Source organism: Gadus chalcogrammus, chromosome 18 (assembly GCF_026213295.1).
Source record: "Gadus chalcogrammus isolate NIFS_2021 chromosome 18, NIFS_Gcha_1.0, whole genome shotgun sequence".
Classification (NCBI taxonomy): domain Eukaryota; kingdom Metazoa; phylum Chordata; class Actinopteri; order Gadiformes; family Gadidae; genus Gadus; species Gadus chalcogrammus.
This window is the reverse complement of record NC_079429.1, coordinates 12,994,860-13,016,477: the sequence shown is the minus strand read 5'-3', so window position 1 is coordinate 13,016,477 and position 21,618 is coordinate 12,994,860. Positions and strand designations below refer to the sequence as shown.

The window sequence follows — 21,618 nt, the reverse complement described above, 5'->3', positions numbered from 1 at the left end:
AATTCCCGTTCACACACGCGAGCAAAATGCAAACGACACACACTCAACTTGGCGGTTATTACCAGTCAACAAGCAAAAGTATTGTGCTTTCACGATGGTCAAACATTTAAATGTGATTACCTAATGATTTTTACTAACACCTGTGCAGTAACGCAAAGCTCCAGCAGCGCGTGCGCACACACACACACACACACACACACACACACACACACACACACACACACACACACACACACACACACACACACACACACACACACACACACACACACACACACACACACACAACACACACAAACTCCCTGATGTTGAGGAACTCCCCCCCCCCCACTAGCTATGCAGGACATACATCTTTGATCTGGCTCCTATACGCTGATACACATTTATGTATATGTACGTGTGCACGCAGGCACACACACAAACTCAAACCCCCCAGCAGTATATACAAATTCTCAGCACTAGTTACTTGTCTCTGGGGAGCCTTTTTTCTGTCCCTTTTGTAAGCGCAGGGCAAGAGAGTGCATTTTATCTCTTCAGGTCGATCTGTGAGACTGCCTGTTCAAGTAGTCTTTCCCTTCCATGCGAGATGTCCTCTCGAGTGGGGTGCACATCGCAAAAAATCCGTTCCTCAGAAACAACCTCGTTCATGCTCCTTCGCCAGGGCCTTTCGTCCAAAGCAAGAGACGCCGGGAGCACGCGCGTTATCGATCGCTGCGTGTGCTGCTCATCGCCGTCATTGATCAATCAATCGATTGATCTCCTCTCAAGAGGAATGTCACCCACAGAGCCCCCCGATTAACCCTCCTCTCCTCTCCTCCTCCTCCCCCCCCTCTCCCTCCACAGCGATAGAGACCCAGAGCACCAGCTCGGAGGAGATCGTGCCCAGCCCCCCGTCGCCGCCGCCCCCGCCCCGCGTCTACAAGCCCTGCTTCGTGTGCCAGGACAAGTCGTCGGGGTACCACTACGGGGTCAGCGCCTGTGAGGGCTGCAAGGTGAGGGCCTGCAGGCGGCACACGTACGCAGAGCTTCAGCCAGGGGGATGGTCTCGCCCATCAGACATCAGAGGAATATCTGAGGGCTTAAGAGGAGTAAAGTCTACTGATTAGTATCCAAGCTGTGCTGATTAGTATTTAAAGTCTCCAATCTGGGTGGACGTGGCGTTTGACTGTCCCGGCTTCATATTTGTTTTGACCGACCATGTCACAGGAGGCAGGGATCTGTTGGCGTGTACTAGGTGTCTAAAGGTTTCACATAACACGTAGGCTGGCCACTGTAGGCATACTTATTAAAATCCCCTCTTCTTCTATTGTGATGTTATTATAAAACGTAGTTACCGTTCAATAGATTTAGACTTTCCGTCCTAATCCTTATTAGGATGGGGTTATTTCACTGAAAATTCATATACACATATATACACTGTACATACAGTTATACAAATAAATACCAGTCAAATAACAGTCCGTAGAACCAAGAGAATTGAGAAACCGTTTCAAATGAAACAGTGTCCATATGTGAGTCTCTAACCTGGGAACATCCCAGTTCAACTCCTACCCCATCCACCTGCTGTTCCGCTACCGAACCACACTGCTTCAGCAGTCAGGGCCCCGGATGCCTGGCTCAACGGCCCCCTGGTATTAGTAGGACACAGGGACCGGAGTGCCCTCGTAACTTGTTGTGTCGTCCGCTTCCGAATTGAAAACCTCTTTATCCGTCCGTTGTTCGGCTGAGCTGGTAAGTCGATGCTGCCTGTGGTTCGGTAACCTAGATATAGATTGGACAACCTTTGGCAGCGCTTCACACAATAGGCGCTCACCCCCCACCACCTCACCCCCCACCACCTCACCCTCCACCTCCACCTCCAAAGCCTCAATCTGCAGTCGTAACAGGGGGGGGTTATCCAACGTCTTACATAGCGCTCCTTGATACCGCATCATGTTCTCCCGCACGGTCAACACATGTAGGGGCGTTGTGTGCGTTTCATTGTTACACTCTTTAGTTTTTCAGGGTTTTAGATTGCTCTGCAGCAGTGCCCGGTGGGATCTGTAGTTCTTTTTTACCCTGTGAGGGACCTATATATTCTCTGTAATCTCTGCTCCGGGGCTCCTACTGCCCACACTATCAGGGGACTGCTGTGCATGTAATGTAACCTTCAGGCCGTGTGTGTGTGTGTGTGTGTGTCTTTGTGTCTGCCTGTGCGTTTGTGTGTGTCTGCCTCCCTGTGTGTGTGTCTGCCTGTGTGTGTCTGCCTCCCTGTGTGTCTGCCTGTGTGTGTTTGCGTGCGTGTGTGTGTTTGTGTCTGCCGGTGTGCGCGTGTGTGTGTGCGTGGCCAGACAACAGTGCTGTGTGTTGTGTAAGCACTTCTCCCGTGGTAAGGGAGCCAGTAGCCGAGGGGCCGAGGGGCCGTGGGGGGGGGGGGTGGGTATGTAACCCGGGTCGAGGGGATGAGAAGGACGGCGACTGTTGCTGGCGGTGACAGGTGGTTGCTCGGTCGTTACCTGGCCCCGCCCCCTTCCTGGTCAACACCTGGCCTTCAGAGACTGATGGGTGGGCGGGGTTGGGGTTTAGGGAGAGAACAGGAGGGGGGGAGGGGGGGAGAGAGAGAGAGAGAGAGAGAGAGAGAGAGAGAGAGAGAGAGAGAGAGAGAGAGAGAGAGAGAGAGAGAGAGAGAGAGAGAGAGAGAGAGAGAGAGAGAGAGAGAGAGAGAGAGAGAGAGAGAGAGAGAGAGAGAGAGAGAGAGAGACGCTATCTCCACCACACAGAGCAGCATATACACAGATTGAACATAATAATTCTGAAAATCTGCTGTGAGCACTGGGTATTTCTACAATGCCTATCCGGTACATCATCCCATCTGGCCACTTATTGCCGTTCCCTGACGGCATGATTGAATCGACTATTAAAAGAGGAGAAATAGGAACAGACCAACACTTAAGTGTACGTGTGTCTGTGTGTGTGTCTGTGTTTGTGCCTGTAAGGTGCATGCATTTGTCTGTCTGTGCGCGCCCACGTGTGTGTTTTGCTCTGCTGGGCGCTTGTGTGTGTGTGTGTGTGTGTGTGTGTTTTTGTGTGTGTGTGTTGGTCAGGGTGTTTGGTGATTGGTGTGAAGAGGCCTGTTAGCCGGAGCAGAGGTGTGTGTGTGTGTGTGTGTGTGTGGGACTGTACGGTGATTAATGGCCGTCTCATATTGTTTGTTGTATCACGGCGCTGCAGTATTCACACCAACACACCACTCTAATTGCTTTCTAAACAGGCCGTTGTTTTCCTACCAACCAGCCGGGTGTTGATGGAAGGAAATACCAGACGAGGGTAGATCTCTCTCTCTCTCCCTCTCCTTCTCCTCTTTCTCGCTCTCACTTTCTCTCTCTCTCTCCTATCGCCGCTTTCGCTTTCCCTCTTTCTCTTTCTATCTCCTCTTTCTCTCTATTCTTTCTCTTTATTTATCCCTCTCTCTCTCTCTCCCTCCCCCCCCTCTCTCTCTCTCTCTCTCTCTCTCTCCCCCCCTCTCTCTCCCCCCCTCCCTCCCCTCTGTCGGTGTCCATGTCTCAAAAGGCCTCCGTGGCGTTCCTCTTGTCCCGATGCAGGACCGACCCAACTCATTTCTCCTCTTCGTGTTCTAACACAGTGTGAGTGTCAGCCGGCCTGCCATCCGCGCCCCAGCAACAGATCACAAGCCCCACCCTCTTTTCTTTTTTTTTGTGCGCCCACGCTGAGATCAGGGGGGGGGGGGGGGGGAAACGCACGACGCAGAGAAATCCAGGGCACGTTCCTCCCCGCGTCTCTCGACTTCTGAGGGAGACGCCGAGGCGTGGAGCGCGTTAATTATTCAGCGCCACGGGCGCGGCGGATGTATATATACACGCCGTGCGCTCTCAGCGGATACCGACCGGGGTAACGTGGAGGTGAGCTGCGCCACGCAGCGCCGTCACAAACTACAAAGCCCACGCCGGAGGCGGGAAACAGGGTTGGTGGTGGGTGTGGTGTGGGGGGGGGGGGGGGGCGGTGTATTATCTGGTTGGCAACTTCTTGGGCGTCTTCGTTTTTTTTTGCTCTTGTTTTCCTCCCTGAAACCACCTTCCACGCAATTTTGTACAAACTCAGCCTTCCCCCCCCTGCAGTTATTAGCGGTTTCCCCCCGTAAAATGTGCATGTCTACCTTCTTTGTGATAGTGTTTTAGTCCCGGGGACACAGCAGGGGGTCCGGTGGAAGGGGGCAGGGGGGGGAGACCACAGAGAGAAGCCGTTGTACTGGTAACAAGGACATATAGATAAACAAAAGCCCCCAAAAAACAACCCCCTACAGCTTGTAGTGTGTGTGTGTGTGTGTGTGTGTGTGTGTGTGTGTGTGTGTGTGTGTGTGTGTGTGTGTGTGTGTGTGTGTGTGTGTGTGTGTGTGTGTGTGTGTGTGTGTGTGTGTGTGTGTACTGGACTTCAGTGGCGCGTGGGCCTCAGCCAGCGCTGACGGAGCGGGAGAGGGGAGGGAGGGAGAGAGAGGATTGAAGAGGAGAATAAAAGTGAGAGGGAACAGAAAGAGGGAGAGAGAGAGAGCAGAGAATGCTGGGACGTTGGCAGCAGCGTTTTGCACACAGCAGAATATGGTATCTCTCACACACGCACACTCACACAGTTGGAGGCTGGGAAAGTGGCCTTAATCTGGAAGGCGTGTGTGAAAGTCTGATGTGAGAGGATTCCCTATGAACTTGCCGACCTCTGGACTACAGTCAAACATGCCCACAAAGACCCCCATAAATATGAAGGAGCACGACAACTAGACGATATTAATGATCATCTCGTTCTAGTGTTTCTAGCTTTAAACAATCAAAACCCTTAAGGGCCTTATCAAACAATTGGACCAAAATCCATTGAAAAAGGCTTGCGTAAGGAATTACGCAAGACCCATTAAAACATTCAAGATCTATTACATTACACAGACCACACTATGAAACAATATCCAACTCGACCTTGATCGATCGCCCAATACTTCACACTGCTCCAGAATACACGCATGGCAGTAATACCCGACACCTACTCAAACCAACTGCCCATAAAAACAGGTTGGGAATTCATCTGCACATGGTACATGTAACCACACACACACACACACACACACACACACACACACACACACACACACACACACACACACACACACACACACACACACACACACACACACACACACACACACACACACACACACACACACACACACACACGGCAGGGTGGCTGCCAGCCGGGCTGAGGACTCTTGTCGCTGGGCGGATTAAGGGCTGATACAAAAAGAGGCTTTATGCCTGTAGGAAGCGATGACTCCTAATCTGAGAGAGAGAGAGAGAGAGCGACAGGGAGAGAGGGAGAGAGACGGACACTGACAACAATAGGCCGGCCCACCAGCCTCGAAGGCAGCCAATCTGAAGGTGGCATGCATCAGCACCTGCAACGGTTCTGGTCTTAGGGGGATGGTAGCGGGGGTCAACCCTCCGGTGACCTTAAGGGGTCAGGGTTAGGGCACCAACGGATCAAAGGCATAATGGATAACACACACACACCACAGACGCACGCACACCAGCGTTTGTTAGGGAGTGGCTGCAGCGATCGACTTCCCGTCCCTCCGCTCTGCGCTGCTACTGCTTCCCTGTTTGCGTCATGCTAATCCGTTCGGGGAGGGAGGGACTGCTAAGCCCCATTTGCCTACAGAAAAGCATTCTTCTATTGGAGATTGCAGAAGAAAAAAATAAATGCAACACAGGATCACTCTCACTGTGCTGCTCCGCTAACAGCAGTGGTTTTGTACGCTTGAAACGCACAACGCCACTTGAAACGCACAACAACGCCACTTTGAAACGCAAAACAGCCACTGCTGTGTGTTTCTGCCGGTCAGGGGCGTCGCTGGGTTAAGTACACTGCTTAGGCCTATTGCTGTGATCGGGATTGACTCACTGTATCTCTTACCAGCAGCTGGGACCTGAGCCACTGAAGCTATATCAAAACTAATGCCCCCCTCATGGACTCACGTTTGGCCTGTTGGTGTCGACTCTGTACTCTCAGCACACGCCGGCAATGGAGGAGTCGTCCTCTCGGAGGGGTTGGATGAGAATCTGAACAGGGCGTGAACTGGGCTTTTGGTGGCTGGTCGTTATACAGATCTGCCGGCTTTGCATTCGCCGCCCCGTTTCTGTTTAAAAGCTTAGCATCGGGGGGTCATGGGACGAGGCTAATGCCAATCAATGATGGCTAGATAAGACACACACGGGACCACCCCCGGACAGGCCCGCGCACCTCTGGGGGGGGGAGGGGGAGGGAGAGGGAGAGAGAGAGAGAGAGAGGGGGGAGGGAGAGGGAGAGAGGGAGAGAGGGAGAGGGAGAGGGAGAGGGGGAGAGAGAGAGAGAGAGCGAGCGCGCTGTGGGTGGATACGAGGGCGGTGGGGGCTATATCCTGGGCAAAGTGATGAGCTTCAGCGCCGGAACAGATGGTCCAACCGGTCCTTTTCGTGAAATGTGTCCTTCATGGGTCGCTGGCGTCCTCCTCCTACCCCGTCATGCTGCCATCGAGCTGCGAACACAAGGACGGGATCCTCTCTGGTCCCCTTGTGTGTGTGTGTGTGTGTGTGTGTGTGTGTTCTGGAAGAGAGGTATCCTGAAGAAGGGGAAGAACATGTGTTATTATTGTGGGTTCAGTTGCTCAACGTTGGTTTGATTTAAAAAAGGCTCTGTGTTGATTGATTCATCCAAACACATACACATCTGTGCCTTGTGTTTATGTTGGATCATACTGTTTAAGGAGATATTTATTTGCACACATAAAATTGACATTCACCTAACATTATTCCAGTGAAAAAGCTGATTTAGGGCTATTTGTTTAACTTGAATTTGGTTGAAAATCTGTTTTTGGTTGAAAATGCAGTAGTTCTTTCCAAGGCTGACCTGTCTGTCCCTGAAACCATGATTCTGAGGTTTTTGTACTTTCCCAGTAATGATTCATGGCCAAACGCATGTTGTGTTTTGGATGGCGAAGTTCATATTTGTTCTAATGCCTTTCAAGCCTTTATGAGGTCCTCTCCTGGCGACAGCAGTCAACATGTGTTGTTGTTGTGGATTTGTCCCCCTCTTCCCCAGTGCCTCCCCCATTGGTCATTTCCTTTCTGACTTCATCCAATCAAGAAAATGATTCAGAGGTCAAAGGGCGGCGTGGGGGGCGGGAATAAAGAGACGGTTCCTCTGTTGTTTTTTAAGATAGCCGTGCCTCTCATATCCCTCAATAATTCTGCGTGCCTTTTCTGGACTCGTTGTTCGTGTTTTTCTAACTTTAATAAATCACTTTAAATTAATTTCAATGTATAAATCATGGCGGGTTTACCATTATTCTTACCAAAAACCATTATGCCTGACGGCACCCAATCAAGCACAATGGGACTTCTCTTGAAGGACAGCGAGTGGGTTGGTAGGGGGTTGGGGGGGGGGGGGGGTAGACACAAAAGGCAGGGCCAGACATAAGGGTATTTTGCAGATATTGATTCTCGGGGCCTCCAGAGATGGAGGACTTGACCTTTCAACCTTGACCTTCTCCATCTCCGAAACAGTTGGCCACGGGTCCTGTCAGGCCGTGTCCTACCCAGTGGGGGACTTCATCAGCTGGGAGACGGCAAACGGGACAGAGGAATATTGGTCCTCTTGCAGATTATGTCCTGGTTTAAACCCTTGAAGGGCTTACGTGTTTGGTAGTGCATTGCCTTTAATGGTGACAACATATGGCTGTGGAAACCAGGGCTTTTATCAGACTTTTACAGACTTACTGACTCAATTTTTGTTTATTTTCTCTCTACCCCTTCCTTTCCTTTCCTCTATGATCTGTCTCCCTGTCAATCTCTCTCTCTCTCTCTGTCTCTCTGTCTCTCTGTATCTCTCTCTCCGTCTCTCTGTGGGTTACCTCAGGGCTTCTTTCGGAGAAGTATCCAGAAGAACATGGTGTACACCTGCCATCGGGAGAAGAACTGCATCATCAACAAGGTCACCCGGAACCGCTGCCAGTACTGCCGGCTGCAGAAGTGCCTGGAAGTGGGCATGTCCAAGGAGTGTGAGTACTTTAAGGTGTTATTCGACTACGTTACCCCATAATCCAACTGCTACTCATTCATAGCACTGGACGTTGGCTTAACAAAGGAGTGTAAGAAGTTTGAGGGTCCCATTCAGCTAGGCTAACCATGATCCAACTGCTGACCATTCTGATTACTGGAAGTGGGCTCGTGTAAGGAGTGTGAGTACTTTAAGGTGTTATTCAACTACGTTAACCTTAATCCAACTGCTGATCATTCTGACCACTGGAAATTGGCTTGTGTAAGGAGTGTAAGTACATTAGGGTGTTATTCAACTATATTACCCATAATCCCACCGCTTAACATTCAGACTGCAGGAAGCGGCCATAGCCAAGGAGTGTATGTAGTTTGAGGTCTCATTCAACGGCATGACCCATAACTCTACCGCTATGCTTTCAGACCACTGGTAGTGGGCATGTCAAATGATCCTAGGCTAAATTAACGACGTCACCCATGATTCATAACTACTCCAAGTCAAACCTTTGCAGTATTCGGGACAGAGCCTTCTCCGGGGCAGCTCCCAGGCTCTGGAACTCCCCCCCCCCCCCCCCCCAAGACTTCAGGAGACTCAAGACCCATCTTTCCTCTACTGCCTTCTCTTAGCCCCCCCGCCCATCCACCCCTGTGTCTGTTGCTGGTCTGAATACCACCGCCCCTCAGTGTAAAGCAACTTTGAGTCCTAGAAAAGCAATGCATCCCATTTATTATTATTATTTCTCATTTTAACAACACTTTGGTTCGGTGCAATGCTGGGAATCAGATGTTTACCACTCAATGCAGCTCTCTAACCGCCCCCGAACACAGCCTGGCTGTTAACAAGAAATCCCAAACTGGAGGTAAATTTACTCTGTTTTCATCCGATATGCGTTCACAATCTATTCCGTACCCGCTCATTATTCTTAATATATCCCATTTGTCTTTTATAAGCAAAACAGAGAATCAGAGACTTTAGTGTGGGTGTGTGCGTGTGTGCGTGTCACAGCCATGGTCTGAGTGTCACAGGTTTTGGCAGGACTCTGCGATGATTCTGTTCTCACCTGGCGAGAGTGAAAAAGCAAGCAGAGAGGCCGTGTGTGAACACTCACACACTCTCACACTTTACTCACACTCACACACTCGCTGTCAGACTTGATAAACTAATTGGGGAAGGTGACGGCACATTTTTTCAGCGGCAGCGGTGGGCGTGCGAGCAGCTTAATGATGCTATTCTCGCTCTCCCAGACGGCAGCACAGGCATTGCCAACACTCATTTGCTGCCTACACAAATGCAAACGCACTCTATTTCTCATCGCCACTATACACAATACAGTTCTGTTCTGTTACCCTAAAGTAGCATTCATTTTCACACTTTTTTTGGGCTTGTATATTTTGTCGGTTGCATTATTATTATTATTGTTATTATGATGGGTGTGAACCAAAAAACACCCATTTCAAATATTAGCCCATATGTGGAGGTCAGCCTGCTGAAATCATTGAAAAATGTGAAACTGGAAAAGGAATAGCCCACCAAAACAGTCTGGCAGTTCACTGCGTAGCCCCCCAGCCCCCACCCCCCGTCTCCCCAGCCACTGCTCATGTGACACGCTCCCTCACACACACACACCTGTTTAAACACACCTGCCCCCCCCCCTCTCCCCGGCCACCCGCCCTCTGTCATCCCCCGCGCTACTTACCTGCTCTTTATGGGACGGAGAGAGCAGGACAAGCCCCCCTCACCCACTCACCCGGCCTCACCCCCTCGCCACTACTGTGGCCTACGGTAAAGGAAGTTATCCTCTGAGCTCCTTACCTCTGAATAGGGCCATTAATCATGGTTAGAAAGATCACACACACACACACACACACACACACACACACACACACACACACACACTCACCCTGTAGACTCACACACACGCTGCACACAGTACACTGCAGCTGGTCTAGGATAGAGCCAGAGAGCCCTCTGGTGGTCAAACAGGAGCATGACAGGAGATATCTCCGTGTTTATGTGGTGGTGGGCAGGAGAAATGTGATAACTGGCAGTGAAGTGTCCTAATTTAGACATCTTCAACCAGACAGGGTAGGAAGGGGGCGGGGCTATTAAGATGGTGGTGCTGGTGGTTGTGGGGGTGGGGAGGAGCTGTTGCCGGGGAGACGGTGCAGACTGTGGAGCAGCGAGCTGTCTGGCGTTGGCCGCCGATGACTTTGGCCACTGAGCGCCTTCTCTTTAGCTCTAGGGGTGAAACAGAGGAGGATTGGGTGGGTAGGGGGTGGGTCTGTGTGGGTGGGGGGGGGGGGGGACCATCTGCGGCCAGCAGGGAGTAGCTGACATAGTCCCTTGCGGTTTTACGCACACACACACAGGCGCGCATGCGAGCACACACACACACACACACACACACACACACACACACACACACACACACACACAGCACACACACACACACACACACACACACACACACAGGACACACACACAGACACACACAGGACACATTATACACACGACAAAAACTCTACATGCATAGCCACAAAACCGACACAAGCACACCTAATACGCACACACACACTCAAACACACCCACTCTCTCCCGGTCACACTCACAATCACACACGCACACACACACAATATAGTGGCTGAAGGTCGCCCTACACTCCGCCCCCGACGGACTCTGGGCTGACCTTGGGTCTGCAGGGCCGCTGACAGCAGCACACTCCGGTGGCAGGTGGCACCGGGCCCCCAGACAGTGACCAGGAACCTGTGTGTGTGTGTGTGTGTGTTTGCGGTGTGTGTGCGTGTTAATGGTGTGTGTCTATGAATGAAGGGTTGCTGGCCCATCAGGAGAAAGGTTGAGGTCCGTCGGGAGAGAGAGAGAGAGTGAGAGAGTGAGAGAGGGAACGGGGGGAGGGAGAAAGTTAGGGGGGAGGAAGATGGGGAGGGGAAGAAAGAGAAACGGAGAGAGAGCGGGGGAGGGAGAGAGACAAAGCAGGGTAAGAGAGATAGCGAGCACCGAGGAGAAAAAGAAATGAGGCTCGCTGCAGGACTGATAGCTAGCGGCGGGGGGAGAGGGAGGGAGAGAGAGAGAGAGGGGAGGGAGGGAGGGAGAGAGAGAGGGAGAGAGGGAGGAAAGTTTCATCACTGAACGGCAGGAGCAGGGGAACATTGACATTTTTATCTTCCCATTGAATTTAATCTGTGTGATGGACGAGCTGCCACTACTTTAATTTTCGTTTCTCAAATTATCCCTGTCTATCCCTCCCCTCTCCCTCACCCACCCACCCACACACACTAACACCCCCCCCCCCCCCCCCCCCCCCCCCCAAACACACACACACACTCCTCTCGTGTCTTTTGACGCCAACACACGTCAACGCTGACACTAAGAGCGTCTCCGCGGTAACCGTGTGTCAGAACGCTCACGGTAATGAGGCACGGGGATGATGGACGCGATGGCGGCGGCGTGCGCATAACGTAGCTCGCCATGCCGCCAACACAAAAAAAAACCTCCCCCCAACCCCAACCGCCCGCCCTGTTAAATACTTCCGGAACGTTACGGTCTCACCTTCACGTTTTGCATAATGCGTCGATTTTAGGCGGGAAAATGGATGTGGCACTTGACACGTGCACGGATAACTTAACACACACACACACACACACGCACACAGATACAAACACACATACGTACATACACATCCACAATATACACAAACACATACAGACACACACACACACACACACACACACACACACACACACACACACACACACACACACACACACACACACACACACACACACACACACACACACACACACACACACACACACACTCCCCTAAATACACGTCGCACACCTACACACACATACACATCGGCCAAGCATCAGCGAGTGCATTCGTAAGGCTGCGCCCCCCCCCCCCCGGCCCCCGCCTCCCCCCGTTCCTGGTTATTGCATGTGGCAATTCGGCGTGACAGAGCACCAGTCGGCCCTAATAGTTCTTTAATGACTTCATTAAATTGTGTTGTGCGGCTGATGATTGTGCCGCCAATTTGTCAGCCGCCTGCCGCTCTCAGGGTGTCCCGTACCGGGTTCTGGAGGGGGCCGGCAAGGCGTGGGGGGGGGGGGGGGGGGGGGGAGGAGTTAATTGGACGTGGCCAGTGGTGCCCCCAACCCCACCCCACCCCCCTCTCCTCTACCTAACGCCAGACCTCCACCCTGGCATTTGCTCGGTAAAAACGAGGGTCTCTGAAGACCTGAAGACCAGTGCTACTGCTAACCCCCCCCCCCCACACACACACACACACTCACACACACACGCCTACCTTTGCGCCCCCCGACCCTAGGTCTCTAGAGGGGTACCCATAGCTGGAGCGGGCTGTTCCTGTACTCTTTCCCATATCGGCCTGTTCAGCCTCAGAAGATCCTCAGAATCTGGGGGAGAGCTGGTGGTGGTGTGTGTGTGTGTGTGTGTGTGTGTGTGTGTGGGGGGGGGGGGGATCAATGAAGACACCAGTGCCGGTAGCGTGGTTAGGAGACACTTAAGGCAGCAGATGTTAGGCCATAGTGGAGCACAATGTGTGAACGATTGTGTCTGGGCCTCTCTAGAATATAATTCCACCCCTGAATGTTTCACTCCTGATATAGTCATCGATGGCTGCCTGAGGGTTAAAAATAGTAAAAACCGCACAGTTTGGTCGGGCCAAAATTCCAACCCCACTCCACCCACCTCCAACCCACCCACCCCTCCACTGCCCGGGCTCTCCCAGGCTGCGATGCCTTTCCGTGGGGCTGACAGATGAGCCGTGCAGCCCTGGGCTGCAGCAGCAGCAGCAGCGGGGGTATCTCTCCCTCCCCGCCTGGCCAGGGGCCAGGTACCCAGCTCCACAACACTGGACCCCAGCCAGCCGCTGCCCTCCTTCTCCCCTAATAGCCCGGGTTAGGATTACCCGGCCGGCCAATCAGGTCCCAGATCAGTCGTGCCGGGGACACTCGCTGCACTCGGAGAGAGAGAGAGAGAGAGGGAGAGAGACTGAGGGTACACAAATTGCAAAGGAGGAGAACAGAGGAACAGAAGTGATGGCACAGCCAACATTAAAACCATTAACCCCAAAGAGAGAGAGAGATAAGAAAGGCAGCGGATGAGGCGGGGGAGATAGGGGAGAAGTAAATCGAGGAGGGGAAAAGGAGTAAGTGATGGAGAGAAAGCTGTAGGGCGTGTTTGCCGCTCTATAGGCTCCTGAACCGGGCCCCTTTAAAAGCATTAGCAGCAGGATATTTGTCATATTATGTTATTAGATTAGCCGGGACCCCTAATGAAAGCTGTGGCAATTTGTCAGCTTTATGGATGGTTCCATCCCGCGTTTCTATTTATCACCCAGGCCCCTATCACCCTCCCAAGCCCACGAGCAAACACACACACACGCACGCACGCACGCACGCACGCACGCACGCACGCACGCACGCACGCACGCACGCACGCACGCACGCACGCACGCACTCACGCACTCACGCACGCACGCACGCACGCACGCACGCACGCACGCACGCACGCACGCACGCACGCACGCACGCACGCACGCACGCACGCACGCCACACACACATACGCACGCACACACACACACACACACACACAACCACACACACGAGGGAGAGCGAGAGCACACACAGGCGCGCTAACACAATCCACACCCCAGGCTGAGCTAGTTGTGGGCTGGGGCAGGAGGTGGGTGCGTGGGTGGGTGGTGTTGGTGTTCGGTGGGCTAGGGTGGGGGTCTAGATGGAGCCTGTAATGGGATTCCAATGCTAAACACGCTGCCTGCTGGGGTTTTTGTCATTTGGGGTGGGGACGGTGGGGGGTGAGCACACTATTCACCACCAGATCGCCCAGAGGGGAGCACCGGCGCCTGGCTTTCATATTATTTCAACCCCCCCTTCTCCTCCTCCTCTTCCTCCTCCCCATCTTCTACCAAAGTGATGAAGTCCCGCTAAAGCCATTTATCTTGCAGCACGGGATAAGGAGCAGGATGGGTTGTGTTTTCTGCACCTCGGCTACAGTACTCTCTCTCTCTCTCTCTCTCTCTCTCTCTCTCTCTCTCCTCTCCTCTCTCTCATCCTCTCTCTCTCTCTCTCTCTCATCTCTCTCTCCTCTTCTCTCCTCTCCTCTCTACTCATCTCTCTCTCTCCTCTCTCCTCTCTCTCCTCATCTCTCTCTCTCTCGTCCCTCTCTCTCTCTCTCTCTCTCTGAATGTCTCTCTCTCTCTCTGAATGTCTCTCTCTCTCTCTCTGAATGTCTCTCTACCTAATCGCTCCCCTGCCGCCACCCACCTCAGTGCTTTTAGCTTGTCATGTTTTACATCTTGGCCCCTCCTCTGCTTATCATTTCTACCATATCCAGCTTCGAGAGAGCCTCCTCTCCGGGATATGAAGCCTCATGGGTAAACCAACAGATCCGATGTATGAATCCAAAGATGTGTGCTCGTTGACAAGCAAAGACGGCACTAGCCCCCGCCCAGACCTACTCATGAATGGAAAAAGATAGTGTTTGGAAATGAGTCCTAACATTTCCGGTGGCTGTCTCTCGTTCTCTGTCTGTCCCTCTGCAGCGGTGAGGAACGACCGGAACAAGAAGAAGAAGGACGAGAAGAAGCCCGAGTGCGTCGAGAGCTACGTGCTGAGCGCCGACACGGAGCAGATGATCGACAGAGTCCGCAAGGCCCACCAGGAGACCTTCCCCTCGCTCTGCCAACTCGGCAAATACACCACGGTAGGCTGTGTGTGTGTGTGTGTGTGTGTGTGTGTGTGTGTGTGTGTGAGAGATACCGCAAGGGACTATGTCAGCACACTTGCACATACCTTTCCTTTGCAGATGGATGTTGGTTTGTTCCCAGCTAGAGCCAGCCCCTAATTGTCTTTATTAGCTCATTATTTCACCAAAATGTCAACGTTATTTGGAGCATATTAGAGACACTGTAGAGTCTTAGCCAGCGACCTATAAGACGAAAAGACCTAGTAGCCGCTGGTCCGATGAGGCATGTGGCATTCTCTGAACCGTCGTTCTTTTGAATCCGTTTCTGACCTGTCCATGAAAGGTCATGTGTCATCATTTGTTATATATGTGTACATATATATACTGTATAACCCTAAGACAAACAACTTGATGCTGAACCAGTTTGTATTTCCTTGTAAAGGTGACTAAAAATCTTGTTTCCTCGCTCTCTCATCCGCCTTCTTCTCCTCCACCTCCTCCTCCTGACTCCTCCTCCACCTCCGGTCTCCTCCTCCACCTGCTGACTCCTCCTCCCCCTCATGTCTCCTCCACCTCCTCATGTCTCTTCCTCCTCCTCCTCCTCCTCCTCCTCCTCCTCCTGACTCCTCCTCCACCTCCGGTCTCCTCCTCCTCCTCCTCCTCCACCTCCTGTCTCTTCCTCCTCCTCCTCTTCCTCCTCCTCCTCCTCCTCCTCCTCCTCCCCCTCCACCTCCTGTCTCTTCCTCCTCCTCCCTCTCCTCCTCCTCCTCCACCTCCTGTCTCTTCCTCCTCCTCCCTCTCCTCCTCCTCCTCCTCCTCCTCCCTCCCTCTCCTCCTCCTCCTCCTCCTCCTCCCTCTCCTCCTCCTCCTCCTCCTCCTCCTCCCTCTCCTCCTCCTCCTCCTCCTCCTCCTCCTCCACCTCATGTCTCTTCCTCCTCCTCCTCCTCCTCCTCCTCCTCCACCTCCTGTCTCTTCCTCCTCCTCCTCCTCCTCCTCCTCCTCCTCCTCCTCCTCCTCCTGCAGAGCAACAGCTCGGAGCGCCGTGTCTCTCTGGACGTGGACCTGTGGGACAAGTTCAGCGAGCTGTCCACCAAGTGCATCATCAAGACGGTGGAGTTCGCCAAGCAGCTGCCGGGCTTCACCACGCTCACCATCGCCGACCAGATCACCCTGCTCAAGGCCGCCTGCCTCGACATCCTGGTGAGAACACGTCTGCTGCTAAACACACCGCGCCCGCCTGTGTCAGTGTGTGTGTGTGTCACATTTGTCCCCTATGAGATGCTTTAGTGCAGTTTTTTAGTGGGATACAGATATGAGTATTCATGAAGGAGCAGATGTGAAATGTTATAGCTTGTGTTGAAGCCGACGTGGGCCTCTACCGCCCCCTGCTGGTGTTATGTGGAAGCTGGCAAAAGACCCCGTTCGCAATTCACTGCCATTGCAGTCGAACTTGAAGGCTCTGAAACGTCTTTTAAGCTGGTGTTTCATGTTAAATATATGAAATATTCTGTCACAAAGAGCAAACTGGCCAAGGAAGCTTTTTGAAGAGTGAATTTCAATTTGATCATATTACCATCACCCATCATCAAAAACGAAAAAAACAGTCCGTCTCAACAGCGTGTTCCTCTCCCATACGTGGCCACCCTGCTGGATTTCTTTGTGTAACCAATAGTGTCCCTCTCCCCACCCCCCCCCCCCCCCCCTTCCGTTCTGGGTTTAGATTCTGCGGATCTGCACGCGCTACACGCCGGAACAGGACACCATGACCTTCTCGGACGGCCTGACGCTCAACCGGACGCAGATGCACAACGCCGGCTTCGGCCCGCTCACCGACCTAGTGTTCTCCTTCGCCAACCAGCTGCTCCCCCTGGAGATGGACGACGCTGAGACGGGGCTCCTCAGCGCCATCTGTCTGCTGTGTGGAGGTACTGAAACACAAAAGCAAACCCAAAGCCCTGCAAGATACATACCTGGACTGCAATGGTGTATGTTTGCTGATCAATCCCTGCAGTAGTGTGTTGTGTTGTGTTGGTGTTACTACTTACTTACTAGTACTACCTTTTCACATGCAATGATTTGTTTCTAAATCTCCACAAGTACTTGTGAATGCATTTTATGGGCTTTTTAGGTTTGGGGAAAATGTCAGCGATTAGTTTCCACCAATGTTTACATATCGTCAGTCAGTTTAACTTGTAATGTATACAGTCTATGTTAGGTCAGATAAACCTGTTATATATATAGTCTGTGTTAGGTTTGTTTAACCTGTATTCTATACAGTCTATGTACATTACATACACACCGAAGCTCCACTAGCCATGCAGTTCTTTACTGCATACACTTTTGAGCGGTTATAATCCATTGGGAACGTTTTGAAACGTGGCATGTATCCAGTTTAATTGTGTTTTAATTAGGCTATTGTTCAGTGAAGAGGAGGGTCTCATGGGCAGACATACACCGCTAGACACACAGGACTCAAAGCCGTGATCGCTTTTTTTAGTCCTAGCTCTAGCTATCTAATTCTGATCCAGAATACATTCTGAAGGTTCTTTTGATAGAGACGCCTAGCGGCAGAAGGGAAATATAATAACTTTAGTGAGCTTGTAGGAGGTAGGTTACACATCATGATAACATTTCAGTTCTACTCTAAACGATCTGGCCCTGCTGTTGATTACAAAACACTTTGTGGTGTGTATTTCATATCCATGGGGCGTTGTATCTGTGATGCGGTTTCATACAAAGCTATTTTTATCACAAGGAGGTACCTTTTATCAAGCCAGCGTACAGCTACCCTTGTCTCCACCTGTTCAAAGTGCAGAGTGGAAACGTTAATGGACAGCCTTGTTATTAATGGTGGTGGGAGGTGAGCTTTTTTGCTATGATCATAAAATGATCTAAATAGATGGCCATGTCTAGCAAACACATTGAGCACCACCCAGTGGCTTAAACAAGACATTACAATGGGGAGTAAGGAGTTGATCAAAGAGTTGAAGAGAAGAATAAATGTACTTTATAAAACCCAGACAACTAATTCCGGCATCACCGCCACACTGCAGGAAAGTAATTATACAATGAATTACAAATTAATCACAAAAAATGTATGAAAAACAAAAAGTACATCAATGTATGAAAGACGTCTACCGTTATTGACAGTTGAGTTAAGGTAAACATTGATTGATTGATCGTCTTCACGACCTGCTCTAAATGTTGTGGTTCTTCGTCCTGTAGACCGCCAGGACTTGGAGCAGGCGGACAAGGTGGATGTCCTGCAGGAGCCGCTGCTGGAGGCCCTGAAGATCTACGTGAGGAGGAGGAGACCCCACAAACCGCACATGTTCCCCAAGATGTTGATGAAGATCACCGACCTGAGAAGCATCAGCGCCAAAGGTCAGAGGTCCCACAGGACTCCATGTGGGGGATCCACACCCTCTCACACCCACTGTCATAATGCTCAAGTGGTTTTTGTAATGGGGTGTTGTGTAAAAAAAAAATAAAAAACAGCTTTTCCTTCCCTTCACAGGAGCCGAGCGGGTCATCACCCTCAAGATGGAGATCCCCGGCTCCATGCCCCCCCTCATCCAGGAGATGTTGGAGAACTCGGAGGGTCTGGAGAGCGGGGCCACGGGGGCCCGGTCCAGCGGGGCCCCCCCTGGCAGCTGCAGTCCCAGCCTGTCGCCCAGCTCAGCCCAAAGCAGTCCGGCCACCCAGTCCCCGTAGCGTAGCAGAACCACACCACCACCACAGCCACCACCACCACCACGCGCTGCCCTCTCTCCGCCCGGCCCTCTCCCCCCGGGCCACCGGCCCCGCGCTGGCCCTCTCCTCCCTGGAGGAGGCTGCATGACGGAGCGGAGAGGCAGGGGCCCGGCTGGGGGAACCGGAGGCTGGCTTGTTGGGTGGAAGGGGGGAAGGCGGAGCGGGCCTCTCTCTAGCTCCAGCCCTGCCCCTGGAACCAGGATGTGGGTGGGAAGGGGGAGGGCCTTGTTGGAGCGTGGGAGGCGGATAGACTTCTAAGGGACAATACTGTAAACACTGCTCCACCTCCTCCTCCGTCTCATCATCCTCCTGCCTTCACCCTCGCCTCCTCCACCTCCTCCCCTTTGCTCCATCCTCTAAAAGACAGATGGGTCCAGCCGGGACGGTGGGCCAGTGCATCAGTGTGTTGGTCTGAAATAGGGGGGGGCGATGCCAGTAAAGACCTCGCAAGACCACCCGACACCTTCTTGTTGTCGGTCTTGTCCTACTTCAAGGTGAACTATGGGGCTGGATCTTGGCCATGATGCACCTCCAGCTCTCCCAATTACCCCGCCCCTATCCCCCTCCACCCTAGCACCACCACCCCGCCCCCTCCCCTCTAAAAACAAAGACAAAAAGAAAAAGAAACTCTTGGGTCTTTTATTCCTTTTCCAACTTCAAAACAAAACCTATTTCGTACAAAAGTTATATAAATATATATAGAAAAATACTTAATGAACTATGGCGACTGACTTGTCCACTATGGAATGACAGGATGAGTAGCAGGAGAGAACATTGTGGTTTATTTTGGAGATTTTAAACTGTTGTTATTCCTAAACTGTTTTAATATTTTCCTACCCATCGGGCGTGTTGACCGAGGCTCTTCGATTTCGTTACATACGAGGAAGGTGTTTGAAGTGAATGAAAAAAGTTTAAGATGTTGAAATGGCTGTCCAATCCACATACAAACATGCATGTACACACACACAAACACACAGACAAAGACACAGACAGACGCACCAACAAACAAACATAGGCAGACACACTTTATTATGCACAGGAAATGTGTCCATTAATATCACATACTATTCCAGGTTGGGTTGGTTTTTCTATTGATCTTAATTTTGTTTTGCGCTGCAAAGAGAATGGAGAAAGCAATGATTGTATTAACTTGGTTGTATCACACGGTCACCTGTCCTTTCAAGAAATCAATTTAATGAAGATCCTTTATTAAGGTGTATTTTAAGTAGCCTATGAGTTTGTGTATATAAGCTGTATTCATTTCTTTAAAACTATGAAGAGTTTAGCTTTCACCTGATTTACGAAAAAAAAAAAGAAATACATTTTATGTATTTTTGTCCATAGGTTTGTGATTCAAGAAAAGACTTATCGAGCACATTTTACTGAAGGAAATGCATCCGTGTTTTTTGTCCTACTAGAAACCGGGCAGGCCGAGTTTTGCAAATTTCAGCAACTGCCTCATCTTATTTTATATCCCCCACCACCACCACCACCACCACCCTCACACTGCGAACAAGACCCCACCTTTTTAAATATAGTTTTTGAAGGAGCTCTCCAATCAGGGAATAGCTTATTTTTTTGCCGTGCAACTGACAGGAGATGGTTCAACCCATTGGCCAGCAGACGGGGGGGTAACTCAACGCAAAAGCAGCATACTCCCCCCAAGACGGTTGTGCCGTGAAGGATTGGGACTCGCACACACTTTGGCAGAAACACATTGTGTGTGTGTGATCGTGTGTGTGTCTGGGGGAGGGGGCCTGAACATGGGACTTCTGACTGAAAATTAACATGTGCCCGTTGACCTTTTTGAATCTAACGGGACCTCACTCTGGTGATTCTCTTCTCACGCCAAAACGCCTTCACTTCACCAACCATCTCGTTGAGACCGTCGTACCTGTACACCACTACACCCACACACACATCTGCGCACAAACATACACACACGCGCACAAACATACACACACGCACCAATGTCTCAGGAAGGAATCATTAATTTGTGTGCTTGGCCTGTTCTTTGTAAATGTTATCCAGTGCTACAATCCTTGCCCTCCCATGACACACACACACACACACACACACACACACACACACACACACACACACACACACACACACACACACACACACACACACACACACACACACACACACACACACACACACACACACACACCTCTGCTACTGAGCCCCTGAATTCGTTGATCACTCACTTTATGTTTGGCCTGGTTGCCCAGGACTATCTTTTTTTTTTTCTTTTTTCAGAGACAAGCATTTTGTTTCCGACATAGGATGCCAGTGTGGAATCTGTTTGACTCGTTTCTGTGTATGTTCATTACTGTCAAAGCTGCTTTCTTCAATCAGGACTTCAACCACGTCCAGAACAGCACAGCCTCGCTCGCCGCCGCCGCCGCTTATCTGAAATGGCAACAAAATGCACCCTCAGTTTTTGAAAATTATGGAATATGTTGCGATTTTGTGTCATGCTTAACAGGTGACTTTGAAAAGAAAAGAGAAAAAACAAACAAAAAAAACATAAAATCGACATTTAATAACAATTGTTTGTGTGGTGTGTTTTCTTAATCTTTGCTGCTTTCTATCACTTATACTACCACTTAACATATAGTTTTATGCACCTTATCAATATACTGTCAGTGGGTAATGACTGCATACATGGAGAAAAACCCGTGACAGGTGTCATAAACTAGTTGTATGCAATAGAGCCAGAATCATGGCTATAGAAAAAACGAATTATAAATGAAAAAGTTCGAGAATACTAGAATATTGATCAAGATACTCGTAGTTTACCCAATACTGTAATTGTTTAGATCAGAACAATTTATATACACTATCTTATTAAATGAGAAAATAACCATCTCGGCTGGGGGAGATAACTCGACGTAGGTATGGTCAGATAAAAAACAAGTTAATCTTAGTTTATAAATTCACACGGTTAACGTTATTTATGAAACCGATGCGAACAGACTACAAACGAGTACACGCGTAGTAGAAAACGAACCGGTTCTACCTTTGGACGCGTCATAAGAATA

The 21,618-nt window shown here is 50.9% G+C and overlaps 1 protein-coding gene across 1 annotated transcript; it reads left to right on the top strand.

Annotated features, from left to right (window-relative positions):
- Positions 1 to 830: 830 nt before the first annotated feature.
- Positions 831 to 21,601, top strand: raraa (retinoic acid receptor, alpha a). The gene is made up of 7 exons (XM_056576789.1): positions 831 to 992; positions 7,930 to 8,071; positions 14,676 to 14,836; positions 15,842 to 16,018; positions 16,539 to 16,743; positions 18,044 to 18,202; positions 18,336 to 21,601. Exons 2-7 carry the CDS (start codon positions 7,960 to 7,962, stop codon positions 18,530 to 18,532), a joined length of 1,011 nt encoding a protein of 336 aa, XP_056432764.1. The 5' UTR covers positions 831 to 992; positions 7,930 to 7,959; the 3' UTR covers positions 18,533 to 21,601.
- The last annotated feature ends 17 nt before the right edge of the window (positions 21,602 to 21,618 follow it).